Below are 14997 nucleotides of genomic sequence, written 5' to 3'. Positions count from 1 at the left end.
TCTCACTTCTGGCCCTCACTTGGGAAGGAAGATGGCATTAAGGTGGGGCTTGTGGCCCTAAAGAGACTGGAAAGGGGTAGAATGGGCTCTGGACCAGGAAGATTGAGTGATAAACTTAAAAAAATCCCATCATGCTAGTTGCAGTGAGAACGATAAAGCGTTACACGTTAGCCTGTCTTCTCTGAGAACGGGGTCTCGTTAGTGGCTGTATCCCATTCTGAGCTTGCTGCCTGGCATTGCCAGTGGGATGGAAAGACAGAATATGTGGCATGCACCTGTGAGATGAGTTTTGGAGAAACATTTGGAAAACTTTCCAGAAACTAAAACTTAACCACACGGCAGCTCCCAGCTGCCTGAGCAGCACCTTCGCATGTGTAGTCTGTGGTGGTGTGGTTGGTTGTTGATGCTACCGAGTCCATATTCTTACTGAGCTAGAGAAAACTTGGCCCTTCCAGGATAGGCCAGGGTCTTTCTGCTGCTTTAACACCATATACTAATTAAATTAAGGGATGATATTTAACCACTTGATCATTCCTTTCCCTTCTGAACCACTCTGCTCTCAAGTTTCCTTGTAGTTGTGGTTTTACAGATTAAAGATTGCTACATTTTGGCTACAATTATAATGCATTCTGCATCATATTAGAAATGTTTCTAAGCATGAAAATGCACAAGGCAGTCGCAGTCCATAATTTAAAATAGCCAAAGTAGCGATTCCTCCTGAGAAAAAGAAACATCTTTTTCTTATCAGCACTGGTAGCAGACATCCCTGTGAAGTTAACCAAATTTTCGAGTTTGGGGTTATAGCTTGCTCACCCTCATTCAGAGCATGTGAGGTGGTAGTGGTTGTGCCCTAAGGCTCCATAGATGTAAGTCTCGAGGCTTAGTGCAGTGCTGAGAGATGAGGCATCCAGGTATGACCTCCTCCATGCTGTGCACCCAGGCCAGGGGATTCATCCGCCAGGTCTGCTCAACCTGTGGCTTCCGCTGTTGGGCATAAGTAACACTCCATTTTTGCCTGCAGAAGAAACCAACAGGAGGCAGAGCATCAGCGATCCATTTTCCAAAGCCAGTTAGTCCTTCACCCTGTGAACATTTGTTAGCTGTGGCCAATATGAGCTTTGTTTTGTTTTGTTTCCAATCAATTTAAAGAGACCAGGATGGCTTCCCATGCCCATTTGCCTGCAGACTGGCTTTTCTATCACACACTTGTGTCCGCTCCAAGCAATTCGCAGCAACTGCCTGCCGCCTCGTCCTTTCTCCTCCGTCACTCCTACTTCTTCCGGCGGTCAGCACCCGGATGGACGGCAGCCCCCAAGCTTGGAGCAGGAAACCAAGACTTCCACATCAGACGTTAACGAGGCAGCACAATCACTGAAACAGCGGCGACTGTGACCTGAGCCCCTCTGAATGCACCCTGATTACAGCTACTTTCCCTGGCTGTCTCATTTCCAACAAGAAAAGCAGTTGTCTCGGTATACTTCCCAGAGGAAGCTCTCACAAGGCAGATAACTTTCGACTTCTCCTGTCAAGTTTGATAAATTGGCCTAGTACGATTCACCCCAAGCATATAGCTGTGACACGAACAATAGGCTCCTACAAGAAAGGAATTTTCGGGCTGCAGATTTGTCAAAGTAAGAGTAACCCCTCCTAATGTTTTACCTGGCAGTTTGTGACAGCGGGGATATTAAGCCATGAGTGCATCGTGGTGGGAAGCTCTAAGTGGCATTCCTCCTTTTTAAAGTGGGAGGGTTTTTTTCTTTCACCCAAATCATCCAGCTTTCCATTTCATCCTCTTTTTATTGCTAACCTTGTGTGTAGCACAGTAAACTTGCCCCAAGTGTCCCTGGTAGTTAAATATTAGATAACAAAGCAAAAGCCTAGCAAACAAGGTCACATCCAAGCAGGGGCCACTGTCACCTTGCCATGGTGTCTGAGATAAATTCTCTGCCCCTGAGCTGAAAGCTGTACTTTTTTTTCCTGGGTCTCAGGTATAATTATTTTAAAGCATTCTATGCCAAGGGAAAGTATCATGCATAGCAGCTTCTTTTCTGAGTAATTTTCCAATTTTATTGCTTTGCCCCAGTCTATCATCACTATATGTCAATTCAGTTAGCTGCTGTCCTGGCACATTTGGGATAATTTATTAGACATATTAGAAAGGACATTGTGATGAGCTTGCCAAAAGTTATGGAAGAAACTGAGGCTTGTCTTTATAAATACAGACCACGGGCTGCACAAGATCTTTGATGTCATGAGAAGCTCCATAGCTTAATTTAGTGTTCCCTTTATAAATGCTCCAAGCAATAAAGCTACTAAATAAAAAAGGAAAAATATAAATGACAGGAAGGCAGCACTATCATACTGTGGATTTGGAGGCAAGCCGAAGGGCAGCATCACTTTGCTCACAAACACTGTCCTGCTTTAATGTGCAGCATGACAATTCACCTGTTCACTATAATTCTTTTTTTTTTTTTTTTTTTTTTTTTTTTTTTTGCAGTACCGGCGATTGAACTCATGACCTTGTGCTTGCCAAGCAGATGCTTATGCCACTGAGCTATATCCCCAGCCCCATAATTCTAAACGATATTTAAAAACTCACTATTCCTGGTTTGAATTCAGCTTGAAGAGACAAACAGATACTGACGGGAATTTCAGCCCATGCCTAAAGGCAGATAAGGTTTTCCAAGTGAAGTGCATTGGGCTTTGCTTAGAAGATGGAACCCGTGTCAAGCAGAACCTTTTCTAAGCAAAGCACATGAGAGATGGTCTATGATGAACCTGGATTGCATTTTTCACTGTGACACAGATAGGTGAACATTGGTCCATGTATTATCCTTAAAACATTTCAATTTTAAATCTAGTTGAGTTGTTCCCAAATTTTAATGGGCATCAAAATCCCTTGGGCCACAATAACTAATGAACATATAAACTGTGGTATAGTCTTACAATGGAATACTACTCAGCCATAAAAAAGAATGCAGTTCCAATATGTGCTGCGATGTAAATGAACATTGAAAATATTGTATTTTTAAAAAGAAAATACTATATTGAGTGAAAGAAGCCACACAGAGGCCACATATTGTGGAATGAACAGAACAGGAAAATTAATGAAGACAGAAAGGACATTAGAGCTGACAGAGGCTGGGAGAACAGGAGAATTAGTGACTGCTTAACAGGTATGGCATTTGTTTAGTAAGAAAATATTCTGGAATTAGAAAGTGAAAAAAGTTATACAACATTGTGAACGTACTAAGAACTACTGGATTACAAGTTAAATTGGCTTAAAGGTTGACTATCACATTCTAAGAATTTCATATCGATTAAGCAGTTCCTGTAGGGATAAAGCTCCATACTGAATGATGTTCTGGTGCCTTCTCGCCACCCATGGACCTGGTCTCTTAGCAAGGACAGACTGGCTCAAGCTGCCTCTCTGGGTATATGTTTGTGAGAACAGCCTGTTTCCCACCACTGAATGAATTTCTCCAGGACAGTTGCATCTGTCCACACCCTGGCTCAGGGTCTGCTGCCACGGCACCCAACCCTTCTTCTTGTCCTTCAAGTGAGGAGCTCACGGGCCGCCCTTCTCAGGGAGGTCTCTTTAGTGGGCACTCAGTGGAGTCCACCCCTCCACCAGTCCAGTGCATGTCCTGTCCCACTTGCTGTCTTATTTTCCTTTTCCTTCTCCTCCTCCTCCTCTTCCTTCTCTTTTTCTTCCTCCTCCTTCTCTTCCTCCTCCTTCTCCTCCTCCTTCACTCCTTCTTCTCCTGCTTCTCTTCCTCTTCCTCTTCCTCCTCCTCCTCCTCAACCCTTTCCTTTCCAACCCTTATGCTCCTCCCTTAACTTGTTTATCCCACTCCACCTCCTGGAATGTAAGTTCCAAACGCACTGGGGTTTCATATATTCTGTGCACTCTTCTGTCCCCAGTTTTATCTACTGATGTAGAATTCTGCAAATACTTGCAGAATCACTGGATGATGAGTCGCAAATTGCTGACTTCCTTCCTCTCCTGACTTCCTCTAAATGCCCAAAGAGGGCCCTAGAATATTCTATCAGAGTGAAATAGCAAGAGGCAAAGATCATCTGTAGGTAGAAAATGCTGTTCGGTCTCATTACCATTTGTCAACAGAGTGTTCTGGGCCAAGCATGGTGGTACACACCTGGAATCCCAGCACTCTGGGAGACTGAAATAGAGGATCACAAGTTTAAGCCCAGTCTAGGCAATTTAGCAAGTTAGCAAGACTGTGTCTCAAAAGAGAAAAGGGGCTGGACTGTATCTCAGTGGTAGAGTATTTCGGGGTTCAATCCCCAGTACCCAGGTGAGGCTCTCAGTGTGTGGCAATATTCTCAGTGGTACAGTTCTTTCCTGCCATGCACAAAGCCCAGGGTTCAAGTCCCAGCAGTGCAAAAACAAAACACACACGAAAGTGTTGGCTCTTGCAGAGGGTTACATCCTGGGTGTTTTCACTGTGCCAACCATGAAGGCTGGTGCAGCCCTGGTGAGCCTGGGCCATGCTTGGAGTAGACCTGCTCTGTGCTGAGTGATCCATGGTGAGCAAGGATCTGTCAGGTCATGGAATTCATGGAAACCTCACCTGACATCTGGCAAGGATGCTGCTGCCTTGTGAAAACAGCAGCACCTCCAGAGGTGGGTGCCTTTGAGCCGGTCCCCAGAGCAAGCTAAAAGCCTATGCCCTTCTGGGTAGTATCTCCCTAGGTTCTAAGAAGAGAGAACTTTAAAAACACATGGGCTTCATCCCTCAAAAGAAAGAAATGGCTGAGGGAAATAAGAGTTTATTATCATGCAGATCACTGTACTTCCATCTGATGGTACCTAGGACAGGACACAAAGGGTATTTTTGCCAAATATGTTCTGTTCTATTCTCTCCAAACCAAAGCTTAATCCACACTCTTAAACTAATCTCATTTACCTTGTTTCTATCCCTTCTTGTTAATGTCCACCTCCCCACCAAAAGCACCAAAGTGTATGCACGGTGCATGCGTGTGTGTGTGTGTGTTTGAAAGACTGTGGGATGGCATGGACTTGTCTAAGCTTGGTGGGTGGAGCTGGTCTCAGCTCTCCATCTCCTGAGGCCTGCAGACCTTCTTGGCTCCCTGTGGGACAGGATGATTCAAGCCACACTTTCTTCCAGCTTCTCTCAACTACTGTTATTCTTGCTGTAAGCCTTCTTGAGACTAACACCTTATCCTACTGTCTTTTCTAATTAACTCAGACATTTTCCAGAAATCAGTTCCCTTCCAGAATGAACTGATCAGTTTGTCATCCTGCCACTGAGTTGCATATCACTGAAATGGAGCCTCAGTCCCACAGGTCAGGTCTGGGAACACACATGTCCTAGGAATAATCACAAATATAGAAGAAGATCTAATCTAGATCTTAATGAAGTGTATTTCTTAGCAAAGAGAAGAACTGTCCTAAATTCCCTGGCTAACGTACCAACCTCTTCAACACAAAGCCTTCTACATTGAAAATTTTATAGTCTGTAGTTTGTTGGAGCTGTTCAGCATCATTTTGGTACTGGGAATAATCAATCTATCCAGCAAGAAAAGTTGTACAGGTTTCAATGGGAACTTCGTTACAGTCCTACAGATCAGTCTCTGTGTATTTCCTTTACATCCAATAGAGCAGAACTTTCATGCCTTAATTTACTTGTGGGTTAGAATCATATTCTAGAGGTAATAATCTGAGATTAACAGACAACATTTGGGTAAACAGCTGTATCATCATTTTAGCCATGGAAATAGTCCTGGTCTCAAAATATTGCCACCCTTGGTCATTGTGAGGTGGTTAGTCTACTATATTCAGGGACATGTAGCAGCCTGTACTGTTTTGGCTAATTCATTGAGACCTAATTATAATGTCATCCTATAAATGTCTCCTTGGTGAGAGAAGGTTTGAGCCTGCTCTCCAGGAAGCTTGCTCATTGAGTAATAAAACCTTCTGGGTCTCTGGTATGCCTGTCCCTTGCCATCTCAAGACATAGGAAAATGCATGTGTAAAAGGAAATTACACACTGTCTTTGTTGGTGACTATATTGGTCCATTTATGTTGCTATAACAAAATACTTGATTCTGGGATATTGATTAAAAAAAGAGGTTTACTTCCTGGAGGCTTTGAAGGCTCAAGAGCATGCTCAGTTCTGGTGAGGGCCTCATAGAGGATGTCATCACAATGATAAATGAGCATGCAAGGGGGAAGGTGCTATTGCAAGGCAGGAAGCAAGAGGCATTCAAATGCCAGGCTTGCTGTTTTTACATCTCACTCTTAGAGGGAATTAATTAGGTTTCCTCAAGAACAACACTAATCCCTACTGAGGGCAGCACCCCTATGACCTAACCAACTTCCACTAGGCCCCATCTATTAAAGACCTCATGCCACTCAACAGCAGCACACTGGGATCAAGCTTCTAGCACATGAACTTCTGGGGAACACACTTAAATCATATGTGTGACACTATCTGCTGAAGGAATCAAACCCTAAGTTCTCAGCAGTGTACCAGAGTGGAGGTCTGTCTGCCTTACTTGGAACACTCTGGGGCTCAAGGCTCCAGATGGCCTCCCTCCCTACCGTGAGTCAAGAGCAGGGGCTGTGTCTGACTCCCCCATCTTCTAAAACATGGATGCCCCAATCTCAGCTGCCAGAAACAGAAAGTACATTGAGAAGGAATCCTTGCTTAAATACCACAGATCCAAAGTAACCCATATCACTTCTGCTTACATTTCTACTGCCAGTACTTTCTCACACAGCCCACCATGTGCAAGGGTCCTGGGCAGCCCTCTAGACCACAGAAGGGGAGCGTGACTTTCTGGAGAGCTGGCTGGCTCTGTCACACCTCTTATAGCCCTGGAATTTATTTTTTTTATTTTTTATTTTTTGGTTTTTTTCTGGTACCGGAAATCGAACTCATGACGTCGCGCTTGCCAGGCAGGCCCTGTGCCGCTGAGCTAAATCCCCAGCCCCTAGCCCTGGAATTTAGAGGCAAGTGCAGGGCATGTATTTCCCAACCACTTCCATTCTCTTACACCTATACTGGGGGAAGACAGTGATTCATTCCTTTGTAGACCTAAATGCCAATGTCAGCAAGACCTTACCTATGGTGGACCATATGTCCCTGAAGCCATGGGATTGATAAGCATCCATCTGTACTTTTTTTCTTGGCACTAACCAATAGGGAGATGGTGTGTGTTGTTATTATAAGCTACAAGTCCTAAGAACTCACATCCCCTTACATCACTTCACCTGGACCTATTGGTGACACTTGTAATGAGACTCTGTCTGAAGTTACTAATTTGACAAATGGCAAATGATGATTTCTTTTTTGATAAAGCATTGTTTTCGGCAGTGGTATCAGCACTGCATGCGAACAAATGTCAGGATGAGTAGAACGTGCCTCGTATGCTGTATATTGAAGCCTTTATTCATTGATAGTCATGGTGAACACCTGAGCAGGTGTTGCCAGTAAGTGGTCTTGTAGCAGCAAGGGAGCCAGGAAAGGCCATCCAGTGCCCTGATGACTTCCTACTGGGCTCTTCCTTCTTAGGTACCCGTTCCCCATGGTCTTCAGCAGCTGCAGCAGGAAGGACCTGGAGACCAGCCTGGAGAAAGGGATGGGGATGTGCCTCTTCAACCTACCTGAAGTCAAGCAGGCTTTTGGGGGCCAGAAGTGTGGGAACGGATACGTTGAAGAAGGAGAAGAGTGTGACTGTGGGGAGCCGGAGGTAAGGGAGCCATCTCCAGAACGTTCTCCTGATGTTCTTGGATGGACCAAGCAGTAAGAAATTGGGCAGCAGAAAGAATGTGCTAGAAACTCAGGATGGAGAAGTCCTGTATGTCCACCTTGAACAAGCCCCACACACCAGGGTACCTTAAGTGAATAGTTAAGTGAATCTTAACTATTGCACAGAAGAAGTGGTACCATTTGGTTTAAATAGATAAAGAATCTTCTCTATTGAAGGGTGCAATATTTTCAGTGAGATGAGGACAATAACAATAAAAAAAATGCATTTAGCTTTGAGTTTGACAGAGGAGGAAGCCTTGGAATTCTAGCTTCTTTGAAGCTAATAGGCACCATTTCTTTCTCTTTGCAAGGCAAGCTTTACTAGAAGGGAATCTGAATAAGCTGCACTCAGTTTTAGACAAGAGCTTCCTCTGGAACTGAAATTCTTCCGCAGCCTCCTATGTATGCATGGCCTGAGGCCCCCAAGGCTTCTGGCTTTTGTGCTTGTTAGCTTTCAGAAGCAATAAGTGAGAGCAGGGAATGTTTTTATCTAGCTCTGGGCTTATTTAACCCTGCTTTCAAACCAATCTCAGGAAATATTCTTGTTTCTATAGTGCCCAAGATAAAGTTAATCAACACAGAAAATGTAACAGCCACTTTTTCATCTTTGAATATTCCTGAGAAGGAAAGAGAGGACATGGTGAGACGGCCTAGTAAAACAAGCCCCTCAAAGCTTGGAGGAGGTTGTGTTTAGAATAAATCAAAGCAAGGCATTTATATAACTGCATATGGGATCGTCCGCTAGAGCTTATGCAAGGCAAGTGGTAGACAAGTTCAAGGCAGGTTTAGCTAAATTCACAAATGGCTTAATGAGGGATCCGGAAAAGCACTTAAAAGGAGATTCTAAGATAGAAGAAAAATTGTACTGAGCATCCTGTATATTCCTGTGATCACCACCCAAACAACCCAGTAATAGAATCTTCATCATATCCCATCTCTCAGGGTCTGGGGTTTTCCATACCAGCAGGAATGATCTTAGTCTGACAGTTTCTGGAAGGATGTTGGAGATGTATAAACCCTGGGTGGGAGTGGAGAATGTAGAAGTGGTTTTATCAAATGTTTTTGTACCCTTGTCATACTCAGAACTTATGAACAATAATGACACTGTTAATTGTGCTCACAGGAGCAGGGACTGGTTGCTCCATAGCAGCAAGTCCTAATTATGGTGTTACAGAAACTCTTAAAGATTAGTGAAGGAAACTGTGAAACTATCATGGGATGGGGTGTGCAAAGAGAAAAGTTTCTTGAAGGCCTTATTAATTACTTAATGAAAAAATGTCATTAGCTTACATTACCTATATTTCTCAGAAGATGCCATGTTGACTTAAAATGATTTGTCATTGATTTGAACTCCTTCTCCGTGTTTGTTAACATAAATATATCTGACAACTCTTCATGGAGTCATGAACGCTCAGGTTTGGAGTGACTCCATTCACACATTTGCCCCATCTGCCACCATTCCCACCACCACTGTCACTGTCACCGCTACTGCTGTTCACATTATCACTATTATCTCAGCAGCTATTCCAACACTGCCTCCACTGTCATCCCCGCCACCCCACTATTTATTCCCCCAGTCACCACCGCCCCCACATCTACCATCACCACCATGGCTATCACCACCATCAACACTACCATCACCACACCATCACCCCTGCTGCCACCATGAGATCAGCAAATACCTGAGGATCAAATATTTGCTAGACATCTTTGTTCTGATCCTCTTTTAGCTTCCAGAAGGAGTTGTGCAGATTTTCCAGGGTGCTGTATCTCTCCAGGTAGCACATTGTATTGTGGGACAGATATGATTATTACAAACTCCTTATGCAGAGCCAAATTCTCCTTGCATGTAATTCCTATGGTTAGAGTCCTTAATTCATAAGGTGAGTTGTTGATATTTTTAGATAGGAATCCTTCTTTTCATCCAATCATCCTTCATGAACTTTTTCAAAAATCACAGTGAATTTTTTGCATTTGTCTGTTTTTAGTGTTTTGCTTTTCAAAGTTCAAGGTCCAATTGTGGTAGCCCATTTCCAGGTTCTGAACTGTTTTGCCCAGGATTTTTAATTTGACCCATTGCCTGGGCTCATTCTCTCCCTCCCCGGTGCTCACACCTGCAGGCATTTCTCCTGCTGTTGGTCAAACCATTCCCTGGGCCAGAGGGAATCAGTGAGTGAGTGGGATTGAAGTAACTTCCACCAGCACACACTGAATCCAGCCTCTGCTCCCTCACTCCCAGAAATCATCTCCGTCATTTCTACGAAAATGCATTACAGTTTTATCACATTTCATTGTGACTAAGAATCTGTCTACTATCTACAGCATGAGAATGACAATTAGGGTTTTGCAAAGGATTTTCTAATGGTTTCATTTTTCTTTCTTCTTTGGAGACTTGGTATTTATTGGTTCTGTTGCTTCCCTATTGAGTACTACAATAATAAACGCATCAACAGATGAAGAACTTGTCTCTTCTGGAAACTATGGTACTCCAGAAGAAATAGATTTGAGGTAGTTAAAAGGCAAGTGATACTCACAGCCTTCTGGTACAGGGTGTTAGATTTATATCACCATAAGGATATCCTGACAACTCACTCACTCTTCCAGCTAACAGGCCTGGGATAGCAACCTTACCGCCTTGTTTAAAGTCAATAAGATGCCAGTAGCTTGCAAATATCTTTTAAACTTAGTTATCTTTCTCATATTATCAACTCTCTTTGAAGTCAAAGACCTTCTACTTGACTGCATTTCCATCTGAACTGATGCTTATATTATTTAGTGATTCGGGGAGGGGGAATGGTTCTTAAAGGATTTGGAGACATATATATGGGATGTCTGATTTTACTTAAATTTCAAGGGAATCTCTAATTTGGTTAATGTGTCATTAGTAGAGCCATTTGGACCATAATGAGCAAAATGGCACTGCTGTACATCTGATAGTACCCAATTGAGAATGCAATTAATGGTCTCCTTTAAAAAAGCCAAACAAGTTACTAAACTTTGTTACCATTAAGAGTCCATGAGCCAGAAACCCTTACCGTCATGAAAGTTACAGCCATGATTTCTGGCTGGCAGTTTTATCTTAATGTATATACTACACATTCTGGATGTTTATAAAGTCCTCAAGCAAATGTAAAATTTAATAGCTTGGACAGTACGTATGATAGGAGAAAATGGTAAACACCAAGTGGGAGCTTCACACAGGACACAGTTCATGTATCTAGGGTTGCCATAAATCAGGGTTATTCCAGAAAAGATGGTTTTCAGGAGTAAATATTACATTGTTAAACTTATATGCGATTAGCATCACCCTAGCCCATGGTATATAAATTTATTATAGCACATCATACCTTGGAAAAAATAAAAGAGTATTGATAGACTAAGCAGTGTGAAGGACTATGAACTAGTCCATCGTATAATAATTATAATTTCTTCTAAAATATGTAATCTCAAAGTTATTGGGATGCTCTAAAATACACAGACTTCATAAATTTACTAAATGAGAGCAGGCTTTCTGTTGAGAACTAAGCAAAAGATGTCAGTCTTGTTTGTTTGTTGTTGTTGTTAGAAAAAATGAGTACATCCGAAGCGTACCAAAGTAAAGGAGCTAGTTTTCCCTCTCACTTTTGTTTCACAGAGGGCAATACGTTACTATTTGATCTATCTGTTTAAATCCCTTGAAAATCAATGGGGTCAGCCCCGACCGCCTTCCCACTTCTTAGCCTGCCTGTGCAGAGCAAGGATCTCAACCACAATTACCTGGTTCAGTTGCAGGGAACTTGGGTTGATCTGACTTCCCTTCCTCTCAGAGCACTCTCAATCAAAGGGGTTCTTTTTCTTTGCTTTGATTTGCTTTGCTTTTTCCCCTACAGTTCTAGGGACTGGACCCAAGGCCTCACAAGGCAGCCTAAGCAAGCACTCTACCACTGAGCTGTGATTCCTACCCCATCAAAAGGTTCATTTTTGAAGAGTAATGATTATATGCATCTGTGTATTCTTTTTTCTTTCTTTTTATTATTGCATATTAGTCATACAGAATAGTGGGTTTCATTTTGGTATAAATGCACCTGTATAAAATATACCACAGTCATTTGGGGGTAAGTAATTTCTGTCTTCTGGTGGTCCTGATGCAGGTAATTGCAATGAGTCCTGCATGGAGATCTCTCTAGGAGTTACTACGGCCTCTGACCAGCATGGCTTCCCGTTTGGCCCTCCAGCCTTCCTGCTTCTACCCCTTTATGTCTCAGGAAAGGCATTCAAGTGTTACTGACTTCTTCCTGAGATGAGCAACCCAGTCAATTCATGAACGCTTCACAGAAACTGCTTTCTTGCAAATAAAACTGATGCTCAGGCAGGTTTTTAGTTCCGGAGCCAGGCCTTGTGCTTTTGCAGTCGCTTAAGGTGTGACATCTGTGTTCCATGAGTCATTGCCTTGTATGATCCTGTCAACCAGAGTCCATGTTTTCCTCCAGGAATGTACAAATCGCTGCTGCAATGCTACCACCTGCACCCTGAAATCAGACGCCGTATGTGCACACGGACTGTGCTGTGAAGACTGTCAGGTGAGTCACAGGACCTGCAGCTTGGCCCCAGATCATCAATGGGTTTAGGATTCCCATCTGATATATGTAGCATAAGCAGTACGGCTATATAGCTTCCCAGAAAATCATGACTCCTTTTACATAGTCGATATCAGCCACCTTTTAATTTTTTATTATCTTCCAATATTCTGTGAAAGGGGCACTTCAATTGCTTTTTTTTTTTCTTTTGTCTTTTTGAGACAGGGTCTTGCTATACAGTTCAGGCTGGCCTTGTGCGTACTTTGTAGCCCAGGTGGGCCTCGAACTTGCAACAGTTCTCCTGCCTCAGCCTCCCGAGTGCTGGGATTACAGGTGTGTGTCACCACACCCAGCAGCACTTCAGTTACTAATCATCTGTGATAAATTATTTATTCATGGTCTGAAAACTAACAGAACCCCCAAACTGGAGCTTTACATTCGTGGATGTTCCGTTTATCCTGTTGTTTATATGTGGGGTCCTATGATGGTGACCAGTGTGGAGAATCAGACCCATCCCTGTCACTAGTGTTCACTCCAGATTTGTCTGCTTCGTGCCAAGAATGACCAGCGGGCCAAGAAACCATGCAGATGGCTCCAGGGGTTTTGCACAAACATCTCTGACTTAACATCCTCCTGACATTAAGTCAAGAGTGGCAGTTTTATGCTTTGGCCATTTTTGCTATTATGGTTGCATTTACTTTGGCAGTGCCATTGTTCGTCTCATTATTCCAAGCTGATATCTGACAGAGTAGAAGCCTGAGCTTTTGATTCAAGTGTTCCAAGGGTAGAGTTTTATTTCTTGTTAATTAAGCAATTGATCTTGGCAAGCAGCTTACAGGAAACTCCCTCTTAGCTGCCCCACTTGAGTACAGTGATTTAGAAGTGCAGTTTAGCATTTTATGCTCAGCATTAAACTACCCTTTCCCCACTTCTTGGTGGTCTGTAATTTCCGAGGAAACTTGTAAGAAGCTGGAGCTCCCTAGCACCTGGCCACTGGCAGTGTAAGGTGCCTGGAAGAGGGTTGAGGGGGTGGGAGAGAGCTGAGCGTAAACCAGATGAGGCTCAAGAAGGTCACAGGGGGCAGGGGGGGTCATGTGGTAGTGCCCAGGTGTGAACCACTTTTATGAATTTTAAGCAATTCCTTTCAAATTGTAGACCTTCCAGAAGTTGGCAGGAGCCTTATCTCATTGCCTTTGAATAATACAAAGGGAACCAAGCCCAGGACTTGCAGTCCCTGGCTGCTTAGCCACTCTGAGTCTTAATTTCTTCAACTACAAAAATTGAGTCACTGGTCAGAGATCTCTAGCATCCTTTACTACTTCCATGTTTTGCCTCTTCTCTAGATCTCCCCATAAAGTGCCAAAGAGAGGTTTCTAGTTCTGTGGTGTGATGACAAAGTGACATTTCTATGGAGATGGTGCCCTTGGAATTATTTTTAACTCATCCAGAAATGCTAACACTGTAAGGGCAAATGTCAATTTAAAGCATGTGGTGATTTTGGCAACCAGAGAAGGATCAACCTTCCCAGGGGCCTGAAGAGACAGATGCCAGCCAGCAGCCTGTCTGCTCACCAGAAACCCCGAAGGTTGCACACAATTAAAAAGAGGCTGTTCTTGATTGTCTCGTATTCCTTGTCACAGAAACTTAAACCCCAGAGTCCAGAGCAGAATCTTTTAGCAAACTCTCTCTCCTATAAAAGGGGATTATTTTGAAATCCTTGTTCCTTTATGTAGGCTGTATTAAGATGGCCTTGTTTCATACCTCTCTACCCTGAGAGCTGCTGAGGATGGCTTCCCCTGGGACATGTCCTGTAAGCTACCCTCTCTTTTCAGCTGAAGCCTGCAGGAACTGCATGCAGGGGCTCCAGCAACTCCTGCGACCTCCCAGAGTTCTGCACAGGAGCTGGTCCTCACTGTCCGGCCAATGTATATCTGCATGATGGGCACCCGTGTCAGGGGGTAGATGGCTACTGCTACAACGGCATCTGCCAGACCCATGAGCAGCAGTGCATCACACTCTGGGGACCAGGTAAGTGACCACCACCAGCTTGACACAGGATATTAGGGAAGCATGTTCTGTGTCCATTAATCTTGTTCCTGGAGTGTCCATCTTATACACAGCGGGCAAAAACTGATGCTGCCTGAGCCTGCCCTTAAAGAATTCAATGTGACCCAACAAGAGAGGTAGGAGTGCCATGGGGTGACAGGGATGAATCAGCCAGGGCTCCACATGTACAGAGTAGGTGGACAGGTGACCAGACTTTCCCACAACTACTACTCTAAAGATCCCACTCAAGGGTTGAGGATGCCAGAGAGAGAAGCCACTGCAGCTGGAGGAGACAGAGGGCTGCATGAGCAGGCTCCCAGTTAGATCAGATCTCATGCATCATAGGTCTGTGACTGAGAGTGACAGGGAACAGTAAGCTGCCGGTGGGCTGGAAAAGCCCGTGGTGCGGCATAGGCAGTGGGGTTGGAGGCCGGGCTCCAAGCTTAGGGGCCCGGAGAAGGAAAGGAGATAGGTGAATGAGAGCCCCGCGTGCCATTTCATACAACACGCTTGATGTCTGTTCTGGCAAAAGCAGCCAGTGAAAGGTGGTCAGGAAGTGGCTGCCATGGTGGCAGGATCAAACAAGATGCTATCCGTTC

At 43.9% G+C, this 14997-nt stretch overlaps 1 protein-coding gene across 1 annotated transcript in view; it reads left to right on the top strand.

Annotated features, from left to right (window-relative positions):
- The window catches only part of Adam12 (ADAM metallopeptidase domain 12), a gene marked incomplete in the record, with an annotated part of 345893 nt that overhangs the window by 286228 nt on the left and 44668 nt on the right, over positions 1-14997 (top strand). The window contains 3 exon segments of the mRNA XM_005402080.2: positions 7560-7737; positions 12266-12355; positions 14185-14380. Coding sequence (XP_005402137.2) covers positions 7560-7737; positions 12266-12355; positions 14185-14380 — 464 coding nt within the window.

Source organism: Chinchilla lanigera, unplaced genomic scaffold (assembly GCF_000276665.1).
Source record: "Chinchilla lanigera isolate Chin_1 unplaced genomic scaffold, ChiLan1.0 scaffold00076, whole genome shotgun sequence".
In the NCBI taxonomy this organism is placed as follows: Eukaryota; Metazoa; Chordata; class Mammalia; order Rodentia; family Chinchillidae; genus Chinchilla; species Chinchilla lanigera.
Note: the sequence above shows the minus strand (reverse complement) of the source record. Positions and strands in the feature narration are given on the sequence as shown.